This window comes from Spermophilus citellus, assembly GCF_964194105.1.
Source record: "Spermophilus citellus genome assembly, chromosome: 9".
In the NCBI taxonomy this organism is placed as follows: domain Eukaryota; kingdom Metazoa; phylum Chordata; class Mammalia; order Rodentia; family Sciuridae; genus Spermophilus; species Spermophilus citellus.
This window is the reverse complement of record NC_138191.1, coordinates 10,537,193-10,550,651: the sequence shown is the minus strand read 5'-3', so window position 1 is coordinate 10,550,651 and position 13,459 is coordinate 10,537,193. Positions and strand designations below refer to the sequence as shown.

Genomic DNA, 13,459 nt, shown 5'->3' with positions numbered 1-13,459 from the left:
TCAGGCTGACACAGAAACTGAATTCTTGGAGATCCACTGCTGTTTCATTCTCTCTCCAGTAAGGTCAGAGAGTAACCAAAGTGAGCAACAAGGCAATAATATTGTCAGTGTCTTCTGCCCTGTCCAAGTGTGGGTGATAGATGTCTCTAAAGGGGACAGTCAAGCTCAGATGTTTATCAATGAGAGGAGGAAATTGACTATAGGGTGAAACCGGGCCAGAAAAAAAAATTCTGGCCCCTATAATCCTCTACTTGCCCTGATCTATTTATTTGAATAAATTTCAAAAAGCAAGGTGCTTGTTAATGCTGAGAAACTCAACTTTAGGGTCTTCCCTCCATAAGTTTTTACCCCGTATTCTTGTGGTTTACTTAACTAGAATACAGGGCAGCGTTAGTATCTGAAACCCAAACCATACCCCAGATCAGTAAACAAATGAAAGCATCTCCTCAGTCAGCTACCAACTTCCTAATGAAGCTCTTGAGACCAGCTCTCAGGATCTACTCCCTTAATTCTTGGTACCCCAAAAGAATTCTCCAATGGATGATGGTCCCAGGAAATTTGCACAGAGGGATTTGCTCCTTTTGGGAGAAAATAAACATTCAAATCTCCTGAAATCTGTAGTTTGAGAGACTGCATTGTTCTCCCTGGGCCACTTCCCAGGCAAAACCAGTGCCCCTAGTCTCAATGAACATGGGAATGCTTTGAGGTTCTTTTGATACTGGGCAGAGCTGGCTTGTCCTCACTTTGTGGGGTTTTACTTCCATTGTAAATGCCTCTTGAACACAAGGGTTGTTTTTTTCACCAGTGCCTGTGAATAACTCAGCCCCTTTAATGCCATTTAAACATCACAGTCTGGAAAGTGTCTTCTTCTTCCTATTACCAAGGTCAGAAGCAATGAGTGGTTATTGGCAGGAGTAAATGAAAATTGAATATTATGGGCATTTTTCAAATTTTTACTCTTTTCCCTTTATGGTTTTCAGTCTTCAGTTGGTTATATTGACTCTCATGTCCATTAATGTTTTGTCTTGTTCATCTTGCTATTGTCATGGATTCAAGGACTTGAAATTTAACAGTGACATGAAAATAGTCTTCTATATATGAAATAGTATTATGTGAAGAGGAAATGGAATGTAGAGTGATGTGAGAGGTGGTAGGTTGCAATAAGCAAGTGTTGAATCAATAGAAAGTAAACATTTCTAAGAATTAATAAGGAATAGAATTAATGACTATAGATCTATGTGAGTTTATATAATGGAATAGTATGCATCACTGGAAATGAGAAGAGTGAGATACATCTGCAGTATTGGAATGGAAAGTACTCAGGATGTGATCTTCAATGAAAAAAGTAGATGTGAGTTGGTATGTGCCACCTAATCCCATCTGTGTAAAATTAAACTGATACGGAAGTGTGCATGGTTATATGTAGAAAAGTTTGACCCATCATGGTTACCTGTAGACCAGGATATATGGAGACAAAAACTAACCTTTCTGTTTACAGCTTCCTGAACAAAGAGCCCCTACCATGAATATCTTTATATATTTTTTTAAAACTAGTTTTATTTTTTAAAGTAAACTTAGTTTCTTACAAAAAATGGATGCTAACTTATATGATAATGAATTTCCAATAACTGGAGATGCTAAAGCAGAATGCGGGGGGTGCTGTGCCTTTTAAGTTGCCTCCCCACTCTATGATTTAGTTGTATTTGATGGACTCATAAGTAGCCAGTAGAGCCCATGAGTTTTTTCAGCTTGCTTCCAATTGGAAAGACTCAATGAAATGAATAAGATTAACCTGTTGCTCAGAATTGGTTGTGAGATCCAGCAAAAACAAAAAAGATCTCTCTAGAAGGAAAAATTTTTGAATTCTTTCAAAGGTAGAGAGATAGTTTGGGCCAAATAACCGGAATCTAAGGGAACAGACATTGGAGTACCATGTTGCTTTCCTCAGTTGACTCGGGTTCCTCAGAAGGAAGCCAGCACATCCTGTTTGGCTACCATGATCTTTCCATCCCTCAGAGGGTCTCTTCATCTTGAGTTCTGTTCCTGAGGAATGGTGAGAGAAGCGGTGAAGTGCAGGAAAGCACAGGCTCAATTTGATTTTTTCTTTTCTATAACCTGTTATATTTCTTCATTGTTCTAGTATGGGTAGGACTGACTTTCCAGTTCATAAACGTTTGTTCCACCTTATTGCATAATACATCAGCAATCCCAGTTCCACAGGAATGGTTAAGTGCTATCCTGTCCCCACATCTCCAGGGAAAGCTAACCACATATTTGGCTTTATACTTTCCTTGATATTTTGAAACAATTTTAGATTTATCTCTTCTTCAAAACCTTTAGTGAGAACATCCCCAAATCTGCCTTCATTCCTCTCTTGGGTGGTAATAGCATTGATCCTGTCTTATGACATTTAGTTAATCATACATTTTTGCATTAATTTTTGGTTTTTAAATACTGCCTTAAAACCTTAAAATGCTATTCATTTGGATTGCTGAGGTTTTTGTTTGTTTGTTTGTTTTGTTTTTTGGTGTTTCTTTAAGTTTTGTACCCGTGATAAATAGCTTACCACTTTCTAATCCCAGTGCTGTTCACAAAATTGTTGTTGTGTTTAAAAAACAAAACAAAACAAAACAAAACAAAAAACCAACTACAGACTTTAAAAATTGAAGTTAATTTCCTCTGGATTCAGCCCTTGGGTATTCAAGTTTTTATCAAATGCCTGGTTAGGGACTTTAAATTGGCCATGCATTGTACTGTCAATCTTCTCTTCTTCAAGGTAAATTAGTCCACTATTTTCACTTTTTCTCTTTAATTCTCCATGAAACCTCGTGATGTATTTCCATTTTGGAAAGGCATTTAGTGATCTTGTTTTTATAAGAGAATAACTAAGTACAAAAATCTGGATTATATAGAAAGTGTGGGGAAAATAATTTCAGATTCTCTATAAGTTATCCAGGAAAAAAACCCTATTTTTTAGCTTTTTGTTATTTTTATGTTTTCAATGGCATTTGTGTCATTGAATGTGTTTCCTTTCGTTGTTCTTTCCTTCCTTTCTTGGTTGCTTTTCTTTTTATTTTTACAAAACTGTAGCTTGTCATCTGTCTATCAACCATATCTTTCCATGTCAGCACTTCTAAGATTTATAATAGCTGCATAATTCCCACCAGATGAATATGTCATAATGAATTTAATTATTCCCTTATTGATTCACATTGTTTCTGGTCTTCACTACTATAAATAATATCATGAAAATTTCTTCATATACACATAATGATACATACTTTTGAGAATTTCCTTAAAATAAATAATGTGAAGTGGAAATATTAAACCAAAGAAAATGGGCATATATTGCCATTGATATACTAATATCAAGTTGTCTAGATAATACATTCTACAAATTTCCAGTTTTCCCAAATTTTCAATGTAATTTTTATCCCCAGAGTAGAAAAGATGTCTTAGTTCTCTCCCCACCAAAAAAAAAATCATCTTTTCTCACATCTGTTTTATGATGCTTCTGTGGTAGTTTTTCTGTATGAAAAATCACCCTCACCTTAGAATTAAAATATTGAATTATTTTGGATAAAGCACCTGATTCTAGATGTTAAAATTTTCCTGTCTATAATATGGGACATAATAATTACCTAATATATAGATTGTTATGCTGTTGCATAGTATACAGAAAAATATTTCATAAAAACTAAGAAGTGTCACAGGGAACTACTTATTACTTTTGTTAAACTCTTTTGGAAATGAAAGGTCTTTGATCCCCAATAACCTCTCAGAGAATAAAAGTGGAAATGTTTGGTTTCCTCAAAGTTACCCCATTTATAATTTTGAAGAAATTAGAAAAGATAATCTAGTCTAGTAACAAGGCAGTCAATGTGTAAAAGTTTGCATGTAAACATAAGCTTGAAAAAGTGTGGAAATGCCCAAGTTTGGGGGCAATACTTAGAAACACTACAAGGAGCTTATTGATGGCCCAAGTAATTAAAAAAAGAAAGAAAAGTGATTTAAAAAAAAAAGAGAATCTACTCTATTTAGTTCTATTTAATACTGAGGAGACTTTCTGAGGAAGGGAGGAAGTATTGAATCAAGAGGGGAACATTTCTTGTCCTAAAAAAGTGTGGAGAACAGTCAGATTTGAAGAAGTTGAATGACTTGTAAAAAGGGTTCACCAAAAAAATACAGAGAAGAGGAACAGGCAGAAGGCACACACAGGTGTTACGCTGGAACAGAGAGCATTGGGCAGCCCCGAGGAAAGTTCTTTAAGAAGGTGATCAAAGCTCTAGTTCAAACAAACTTTAATAACAAAATCTAAAGTTATAAGAAAATTATTTTTCAAGTTTAACTATGCATTTTTCTATTTAATTAACGTGGTTTTCTCCTAACTCTTGTGTTCCTACTCACCAGGAAATCTTTACCAAATTGGCCCCAGGTACCTTTCCTTCCGCTCTGTCGCATCCCTATTTATTTTTCCACAACTTTGTGCATAAATCATCACACATGAAATTGTTTCCTGATTGTGTTTTCTATTCTTTTCTAGAACAGTTTCCCGGATGAACAGTTGTCCCCACTAACTTGAATCCATAACACCTCCTCCTCCGAGGGTTCTCCACTTCAAAGCAGTGGGCACTGAGGAATTAGGGCTGATGGACCTACGTCTCCATCTTTTGGATCTGGGATTGGTTCAATGAAGAAGGAAAACTGCACAGTGGTGAGTGAGTTTGTTTTCCAGGGTTTCTCCAGCTTCCATGAACACCAGCTTACCCTCTTTGTGGTGTTTCTTAGTTTGTACCTCTTAACCTTGGCTGGAAATGTCATCATTGTGACAATTATCAGCATCGATCGTCACCTTCACACACCTATGTACTTCTTTCTTAGTATGCTTTCCACTTCAGAGACTGTGTACACATTGGTCATCGTACCACGGATGCTCTCCAGCCTCAGAGGTCTAAGCCAGCCCATCTCCTTGGCTGGCTGTGCCACCCAGATGTTCTTTTTTATCACTTTGGCCATCAACAACTGCTTTCTGCTCACAGCCATGGGGTATGACCGCTATGTAGCCATCTGCAATCCCTTGAGGTACACGGTCATCATGAACAAGAGGGTATGTGCCCAGCTGGTATGGGGAGCCTGCGGCATTGGGCTGCTTGTGGCTGTCATTCAGATTTCATCTGTGTTCAGGCTGCCTTTTTGTGATAGAGAGGTGGCCCATTATTTCTGTGACATCCGCCCAGTTATGAAACTCTCCTGTGCTGACACCACCCTACATGACATACTTAATTTTATCATCAGTTCACTGGTTATTGTGGTGCCCATGGGCTTGGTCTTCATCTCTTACATTCTCATCATTTCTACTATCCTCAAGATTGCCTCTGCTGAAGGACGAAAGAAAGCTTTTGCAACGTGTGCCTCCCACCTCACGGTGGTCATCGTCCACTATGGCTGTGCCTCCATCGCCTACCTCAAGCCCAAGTCAGAGAACACCAGGGATCAGGACCAGCTGATCTCTGTGACCTACACTGTTTTTACTCCACTCCTCAATCCGGTGGTGTATACTTTAAGGAATAAAGAGGTCAAGGATGCCCTTCGCCGGGCTATTGGCAAAAAACCTCCTGCCTAGGATCTTTGGCAGTTTGATGTACCCCCTTATCTGTAGTTTCAGTTACTCATGGTAAACTGTGGTCTCAAGATATTAAATGGAAAATTCAAGAAATGAAGAATTCATAAGTTTTAAACTCTGCACTGCATCATTCTATGCTCGGAATGGTGATGAGATCTAGTACAATCCTGCTCCATCCCACCTGAGACATGGATCAAATATTTGTTCACTGTATCTATGTTATACATGTTACCCACACATTAATATAATAATACAATGTAATAAGATGATAATACAATGTAATATCTTGAGAGAGAGAATAAGAACATAGTTGCATAACATTTATTATAATATATTGTTATAATTATTCTATCATTTATTATTGTTAATCTCTTATTTTGCCTAATCTATAAATTAAACTTTATCATAGAGATGTATAAACAGGAAAAATTGTATATGTGGGGTTCAGTACTACCCTCAATCTTAGGTATCCACTTGGGGTTTTGGAATGTATTTCCCACAATAAGAGGGGACTATGGTATAATCTATCATAGTCTGGGCATTTTGGGGGGGTGGGGAATGGGTACTGGGGATTGAACTCAGAGGTGCTTGGCCATTGAGTCACATCCCCAGCCCTATTTTGTATTTTATTTAGAGACAGGATCTCACTGAATTGCTTAGCACCTCACTTTTGCTTATCCTGGCTTTGAATTTGTGATCCTTCTACCTCAGCCTCCTAAACTGCTGGGATTATAGGTATGCATTCACAGTGCCTGGTTTGGTCATTTTGTAATGCCCCTGAAATTTGATTCTATCATTCATCCTCTACCCAGAAAAAGTTGCAAAATTTTGTGGTTACGGTTGCTTTAAAGAATCAAAAGTTCAGGGGTGGGGCTGTAGTTCAGTGGTGGAGCACTTGCCTAGCACGTGTGAGGCCCTGGGTTTGATCCTCGGCACCACATAAAAATAAATAAATCAAATAAAGGTATTGTTCCCATCTACAACTAAAAAAAAAATATTAAAGAAAAAAAGAATCAAAAGTTCCCCTGACCTGAGTATTGCTTTTATAAATGTTTAAAAAATGTATATTATTTTTGTTGTGCTGGTGATTGAACCCAGTGCCTTGTGCATGCTAGGCAAATGTTCTACCACCAAGCTATTTATCATCCTATACCCTGTATTAATCTTATGGGTTACCACCATGGTCAGATGTTGCTCAGGAGATGGGAAGCTGGTAGGAAGCAAGGGGAGAGCTGATTATTGAAAGTTTGTCCATGACATAAAAGTGGTCCACATAATGCCTATTGGAAGTGAGGGGTGGAAAGATCAACCTTAATGTCAGATAAACGCTGAGCTCAAAAATCTTCAAAGAAGATGTAGTTGGCGTACAGAACGCACTGGAGACAGTCAAAACAGCCTTTCCCACTTATCACTTTTTCCTTTGGGCAGTGACAGGAGTAACAGATCCTGACAATTCCAGAAGAAACACTGTCAGCTCAAAACATTCTCACTTGCCTTGAAGACCCATAGCATTTTTTTTTCCCCCAATTTTGTTGAGACTCACATTAGAACAATTCTCTCAATGAGTCTGAATCAACAGTATGTTCCATGTTAGGAAATAACTTGGTCACATCTGGCCTCTGAATTTTACCCCACTATGTGCTTTCTGTGGGTTAACAAATATATTACACTGTATTCACAACTATAGGGATATCTAGAGATCTTTTTTTGAAGTTGAACTTATTAATGCCCCCTTTCAACTAACTGTTTTTACTGCAGATCTGGAAATCAGCCCATGATTTTTTTTTTTTAATCTAGGTACCACATGACCTGGGGTCCATGTCTCACCTTTACCTTCTCCTTGGTCATCCTTTACCTTGATGATCTCTTCTGAGAATTATTGAGTGTCTAGTTTAAAGTCTAAATTTAAAGACTTTTCTAAACAAGAGACTGGGAATTTCTAAGCTCCTGTGGTCATCATCTCCTAAAGGGGAAGGTTATCTTGATTTGTGAGAAAGTTTTACAATTTTAGAATTATTTTATCTGAATTTAAAAAAACAGAATTTTACAAATGTCTTCTACTTTATAAAGAGCATATGTAGGGGGAAAAAAAATCAGTCTGTATCTGCCACCTGCATGACTTTCTTAGTGTCCCCATAGAAAATGTGTTTGACACTGCTTGTCAAACAAAAGGCCTGGGAGTCTCTATGGTAGGAGGGCAAAGAAGGGAAATCTGCATGTTTATAGAACCTAAGAGAATACAGTATTTGCTTCCTCAGAACAGCTACTTCCAAGAGAGCAACTTGAGAGTGAGTGTGAAGCGAGATCCCCCCAGGGTGGTTTATCTTTGCTTTTCCCTGGGTTTCCCTAAGGACATCCCGAAGTCCTTTCTGGGGTATGTACCAGGAAGACACTTTCAACACCTTGCTTTCAGAAAGCCCCTTTTGAGAACCTCTCTTTGGAGGTTCTGCCCACTAAACTAGCCGATTCCTAAAAGTTTTGCTTAGTAGATACATCACATATTTTAAACTCATGTTTTATTTTTATTTTTGGCAATACTGGGCATCAAACCCAGTGGCACTCTATCAAAAACTACAGCCCTGGTCTTTTTAAAATTTTTTTATTTTGAAACAGGGTCTTGCTAAGTTGCCCAGGATGGTCTTGAACTTACAATTCTCCCTCCTCAGACCCCCAAGTGGCTGGGATTACAGGTGTGCTCCACCACACTTGGCATGAGACATTATATTTTTAGGTTGCTGAACTGGAGAGCACAGAGCCCCCGTAGGACCTCCTGTAGCTATAGAGGATTCTATGAGATTGGTACCTGGTACTGAAAGCAGTTGGTTCCCCTGAGTTCCTATGATATGATGCTGCAGAAAATTACAGCACCATCCAAAGTAATTTTTGCAACAATAAATAATATATATTGAAGGCCTAGCTAGACTTCGTGGGTTTTTTTTTTTAATATAGTTTACCCCAGAAAAAAAAAATCAATAGATTTAATTTCAAAGAGATGTGACACAAATCATACTGGAAAGAATGAGGCTTCTGGGCCACACCTTAGGCTTAGTCACCACATCCTCACTATCTTCATGAATCAGGGCCTGGCAATTCAGGATATTGTCCTGGTAACACCAGTCACACATCTCATTGAGAGGGAGTATATGGTCCCCTAAAGACACCTCCCATACCTCTCCAACAAAGGATTGTTTTGCATCAAAATGTCCCCCAAAGGAATCCTGCTCTTGTCCCAGGATAATCTTTGCCTCAGCCCCCAGAGAATACCCCTTTCTCAAACCTTTCCTACCCCTGGACCCAGAGCTCAGCAATCCCAGAGGAGGGTTCCCAGCTCACGCACAAATGGATTGGGGAATAAGGGGACTTTGGTGGGCCTGGAGAGTGGCCTCAGCATTCCCAACAGACAGTGTGAACTCTTCTATTCTGTCAACAAAGAAAAGAAGCTCATTGTCCTGGTCCCGAGTGTTGAAAGAGAAGAGACTATAGGGACAGGTGAAGGCGCTGAAGGACTTCAGAACAGAGTGAAGTCCCTGCAGCAGCTTCTTCACCTGGGGGATCAGGTACACAGAGGCAGTAGCTGATTCTTGAGGGAAAACACACACCTTTCCTCTCCTATCTGCGGAGAAAAGACAATGAAGCAAAACTCTGTCGACTCACTTGTGTGATTTGCTCTCTCTGTGAGCCCTGGGCGGCCTCCTGACAGTCTTGATGTGGCATGCCGAAGTTTATGGAGTTCCTGCAAGTGCATTGTTTTTGTTAGTGTAAGCAAAACGTCAGTGTTAAAAGGCGGGTTTTTGGTTCAGCTGGCCTGTCAGAAAAGGAGATTAAAGATATCCTATATCAAGCCTACCCCTCTTTGTCTTTTCATCTGGATAACAGTGAAAACACTAATCACAGAAAAGGACCCGCCACCGATGACTTGCTGACTCACTGAGCATAATGGCTCTGAGATTTCTCCCAAGGGACACGTGTGGTTAGGGTTACATATAACTGTGGTGGCTCATCGCGAAACTTGATTTGGCTATGATGGACCAACATTTGTGGTTAGGACAAAGTCTGAGGAATACGATAGCATGCAAACCATGTGGCCCAACCTTAGTGATCCCTTGACACCCTGTCCATTTCCCTGGGCAGTTCTTGTGGGTCAGTTGGGGGTCAGTTTTCCACAATTTCTCATAGCTGCAACACCAGGATCATGGAATTACTTATCATTGACTCATCAAAAGAGTATAATTATCATAAAAATTATTATTCTTTTCTTTCTTGGAAAAATAAATTTAACAAAGACTATGGTCTGGAAAATAAATGAGAAAATAGTGACTAACTGAATCAAGGGACACAGAGCTTAGAAGTAATAGGAAATCTTGAATTGAGTTAGTTTTGCTTCATAAGAGGGAAATGGAAAAAAAACGTCTTGAATTCCTATTTCCTTAGATACAGAAGATTTTTAAGAAATGGTAACATTAGGCAAACAATCAGAACAGAACACTTAAGAAGCTAGGAAGAGATCTTAGATAAGAGAAAGAAAGGGAGTGACACAGAAGGACACAGAAAGAATGAAAATTCCAAATTTCTGTCAGTCCAGTGGGAACTGGGAGAATAGGAAAGGAAATCATGCATCTATACCCTTGATTTAATTCTTTCCCTGTTTGTGATATGCAGCTTTGTCAGTGCTACAGAGCAAAGGCCCACTGCAGACCCAAGGCATCTGTAACAGTCCTTGGTCACTGGTTCCTGTGATCACCCCGGAAAGACTTCTGACACGTTGCTAAAGCAGGAGGCCTGAGTTTATTAGAGGAGATAGGAAAATGGAAAAGGAGAGTAGGTCATCTTAGAGAGAAGGGTGGCTCACCACTTGCCTTCCAGTTTTATTGGGGGTCTCAGGGAAGTTTCCACTGAGTCTTGCCCAGGTCCACCCCTTGATGTTTGACTGACAGCAGGATTGCTTCAGAGTTTCACATCCTTAGTGTGCATGCTCTTGCCCCATGGAGGGGAGATTTACTATTACAATGACATGCTAAAGATCTGAGCTCACGCTGGGTCACTTTGGCCCATGCTGACCTGTTATAACTGAAATTTGCTCTTACAGATCATTAGGGGGTTTGCTTCTAATGATCCTATCTTCCTGAGTTCTCAAATCTGGTCTGTGTAAAGGCCACAAAACCCCTTCCCCTTCAGGGTAACTTATATTCTTACAGGCAGGGAGGGATAACCCTTTCAGGCCTGCATTTCTTTTGCAGCTAACAGGTTGTTTGCTGAGGAATGTTACATATCCTATTGACTCAAGCTAGGCAGGGCTGCCAGGTAAATTGCTTCTTAAAAGAAAGCGTGTGGGAGACAGTTGACCCAGATTATAGAATTATCCCTTTAACCTCATGTTCCCACTACTCATACCTGTTTCTTACTTATCATCAGTATATAAACCTGGAGAAAAAAAACAGCCTGGTTAGCCAGAGAATGAGATTTTGAATAACTTATAACGGATGGTAAGAGAATAGAGAAACAAATGTCTCAAACTTGAGAAGATAAGGTTATCCTTAGAGGCAGTAATAGAAAGGGGTAAAAAAAAAAAAAAAAGGTGTTGAAATACTAAAGCTTTTTTACAGCTAATACAAAACTAATATTTTTATAACACCTACACATCCCAAAGTATATGTTGCCTTTAAATGCTCTCACCCACCCTTCATAACGATTCTTTATTGCGTAGATATCATTTCTATTTGCCATTGTAGAGATGAAGACACTGAGACTCAAGAGTTCAATAATTTCACAAAGGCCATTCAGGCGTGAGGGAGGACCGGGTTCTCTGATTTAAAGTCTAAGCTACTTCTAAGAGTTCCTGTTTCCTCTCACATTACTCAGGCTAAATGCTTATTTTCACTTTGCATTGCTTTGATCAAGAGACCTGACAAGAACAACTTAGGGGAAGAAAAGTTTACTTTGGCTCATGGTTTCAGAGATTCAGTGCATGGCTGGCTGACTCCATAACCGTAGGCCTGAGGGGAGGCCAAACATCAGGGCAGAAGGGCATGGTGGAGGAAATCAGCTCAGTACATGGCAACCAGGAAGCAGAAAGAGGTCCATCTACCAGGGACAAAATGTCAACCACAAAGGTATGCCCAAAACAATGGACTTCCTCTAGCCACATGCTACATTGTATAGTCACCACCCATTAATCCTTTCAAGTGAGTCCATTCACCAATTGGATTATAGTTTTCCTGATTTAATCATTTTCCCTCTGAACGTTTTTTGCATTGTCTCCTATGTGAGCCTTGGGGGGGGGGGGGCTGCTCATATTCAAACCATAGCAATGATTGAAAAGGATCAGAGCGTCGAAACCCACCCCTGTACCTACTTCTCTTTTTCTAGCAGGAATCACACGCTCCTTCTTATTCTCTTGGGTGAGGGGCAGTGGTACTCCCATGTAACAGGCTGGGCTGGTTCTCCTTTCTCCAACCCAGGGACTCTCCTTGTGCCAGGCATATCCTGTTTCATTAGCATCAGTGGAGGTTTTAAAAATATGTCCTAAAATAATTCTCCTCTCATCAGGTATGGGCTGACTCACTGCAATGAATAAGGAACAGCAGGAGTGAGGTACGTGATTTCTAAGATTAGATTATGAAAAGGCTGGCGCTTTTGCATTTAGGCACTTTCTCTCCGTGTGTCAGATCACTCACTATTGGAGTAGACTTGGGCATCATGTGGGCTGCTCTAAAGGATCGCCCAGGGGGGGCAAGGAATGAAAAGGGGGCCTCAGGCCAACAGACAGGGAGGAACTGAGGCCCTCAACTCCACCTCCTGAAAAGATCTGAACCCCGACTGCACCCTGCAAGATCCTCCCCTAGCGAAGCCTTCAGAGGAGGCTCAAGCCCTGGCCGATGGACTGCAAACTTACCAGAGACCTCTCATCAGGATCACCACTAATCCACTCTCTATTTTCTGCTCCACAGAAAAACATGAGATATAAGGGCTTTCTGTCTCAAGCTGCTGGGTCTAAAGGTAAATTCATAGACAACAAAAGGTAACTTACACACCATCTTTCTTTCACACCCCCCTGACAACAGCAGGAACAACCGAAAAACATCTTGTACCCTGAATACCCTGGAACTCCGAGGCACTTCTGAGTCAGGCGGAGGACCTGACTGTGTCGCATCTCCTGAGAGAACCGAGAGAAGCAGGGCCCCTGGAAGGAGTTTCTCCATCATGCCTTCCTTGGGCTCCAGGGGTAGTGGGAGGAATAGCACAGTGTTCTCATGGTTTGGCTGTTTCTATTGTGCCCAGCCACAAAAAGCAAAGTTATAAATGGTCAACATCAGCTGAACAAAGACAATGGCTAAAACTTGTCTGTTTCTCTTTTGAGCTATTGTGCTTTTGCTTTCTTTTTGCATTATCCTATTTCCTTCTAAACTGTCCTGTTTATCTCTCCACTACCCACCCCTGACCCCATGAGGCTCTATGTCCTCTTGATGTTCTTATGTGTTAAGAACGTCACAGCAGCCTGCCATAGTCCAGATCTTAAATGTCCATCATGTCTTGTCTCCCAGCTTAGCAACCTTGGAAGGTGGTGGTGGAAATCTTTAAGAGGTGGGGTCTAGGGGGAAGTTTTGTTATTGCGGTATGCCCTTGAAGGGAGCTGCAGGAGTCAGTCTCTTCCTCTCTCTTCATTCTTCCCAACAAGCATGAATAAAGCAGTTTACTCCACCATGTGCTCTCTGCCATGAGGTATTGAAAAGTAATGGAGTCTCTGGTCATAAACTGAAACTATGAGCCAAATTAAACCTGTCCTCTTTTTTAGCTTTATTATCTCAGGTATTTTGTTGTAGGAACGAAAAAACTGAC

General features: G+C 40.2%; 1 protein-coding gene and 1 pseudogene across 2 annotated transcripts; one reads left to right on the top strand and one right to left on the bottom strand.

The window, feature by feature from the left end:
• Positions 1 to 4,690: 4,690 nt before the first annotated feature.
• LOC308656726 (olfactory receptor 10J1-like) lies at positions 4,691 to 5,623 on the top strand (the record flags this gene model as incomplete). Its single annotated transcript, XM_081308105.1, has 1 exon — positions 4,691 to 5,623. The coding sequence occupies one exon, from the start codon at positions 4,691 to 4,693 to the stop codon at positions 5,621 to 5,623; it is 933 nt and encodes a 310-aa protein (XP_081164231.1).
• A 1,334-nt stretch (positions 5,624 to 6,957) lies between these two features.
• LOC308656867 (mucosal pentraxin-like) lies at positions 6,958 to 12,822 on the bottom strand (annotated as a pseudogene). Its single transcript has 3 exons — positions 12,651 to 12,822; positions 8,662 to 9,236; positions 6,958 to 7,041 (listed from the first exon to the last, which is right to left on the bottom strand). The product of its transcript is annotated as a mucosal pentraxin-like (transcript).
• Positions 12,823 to 13,459: the final 637 nt, after the last annotated feature.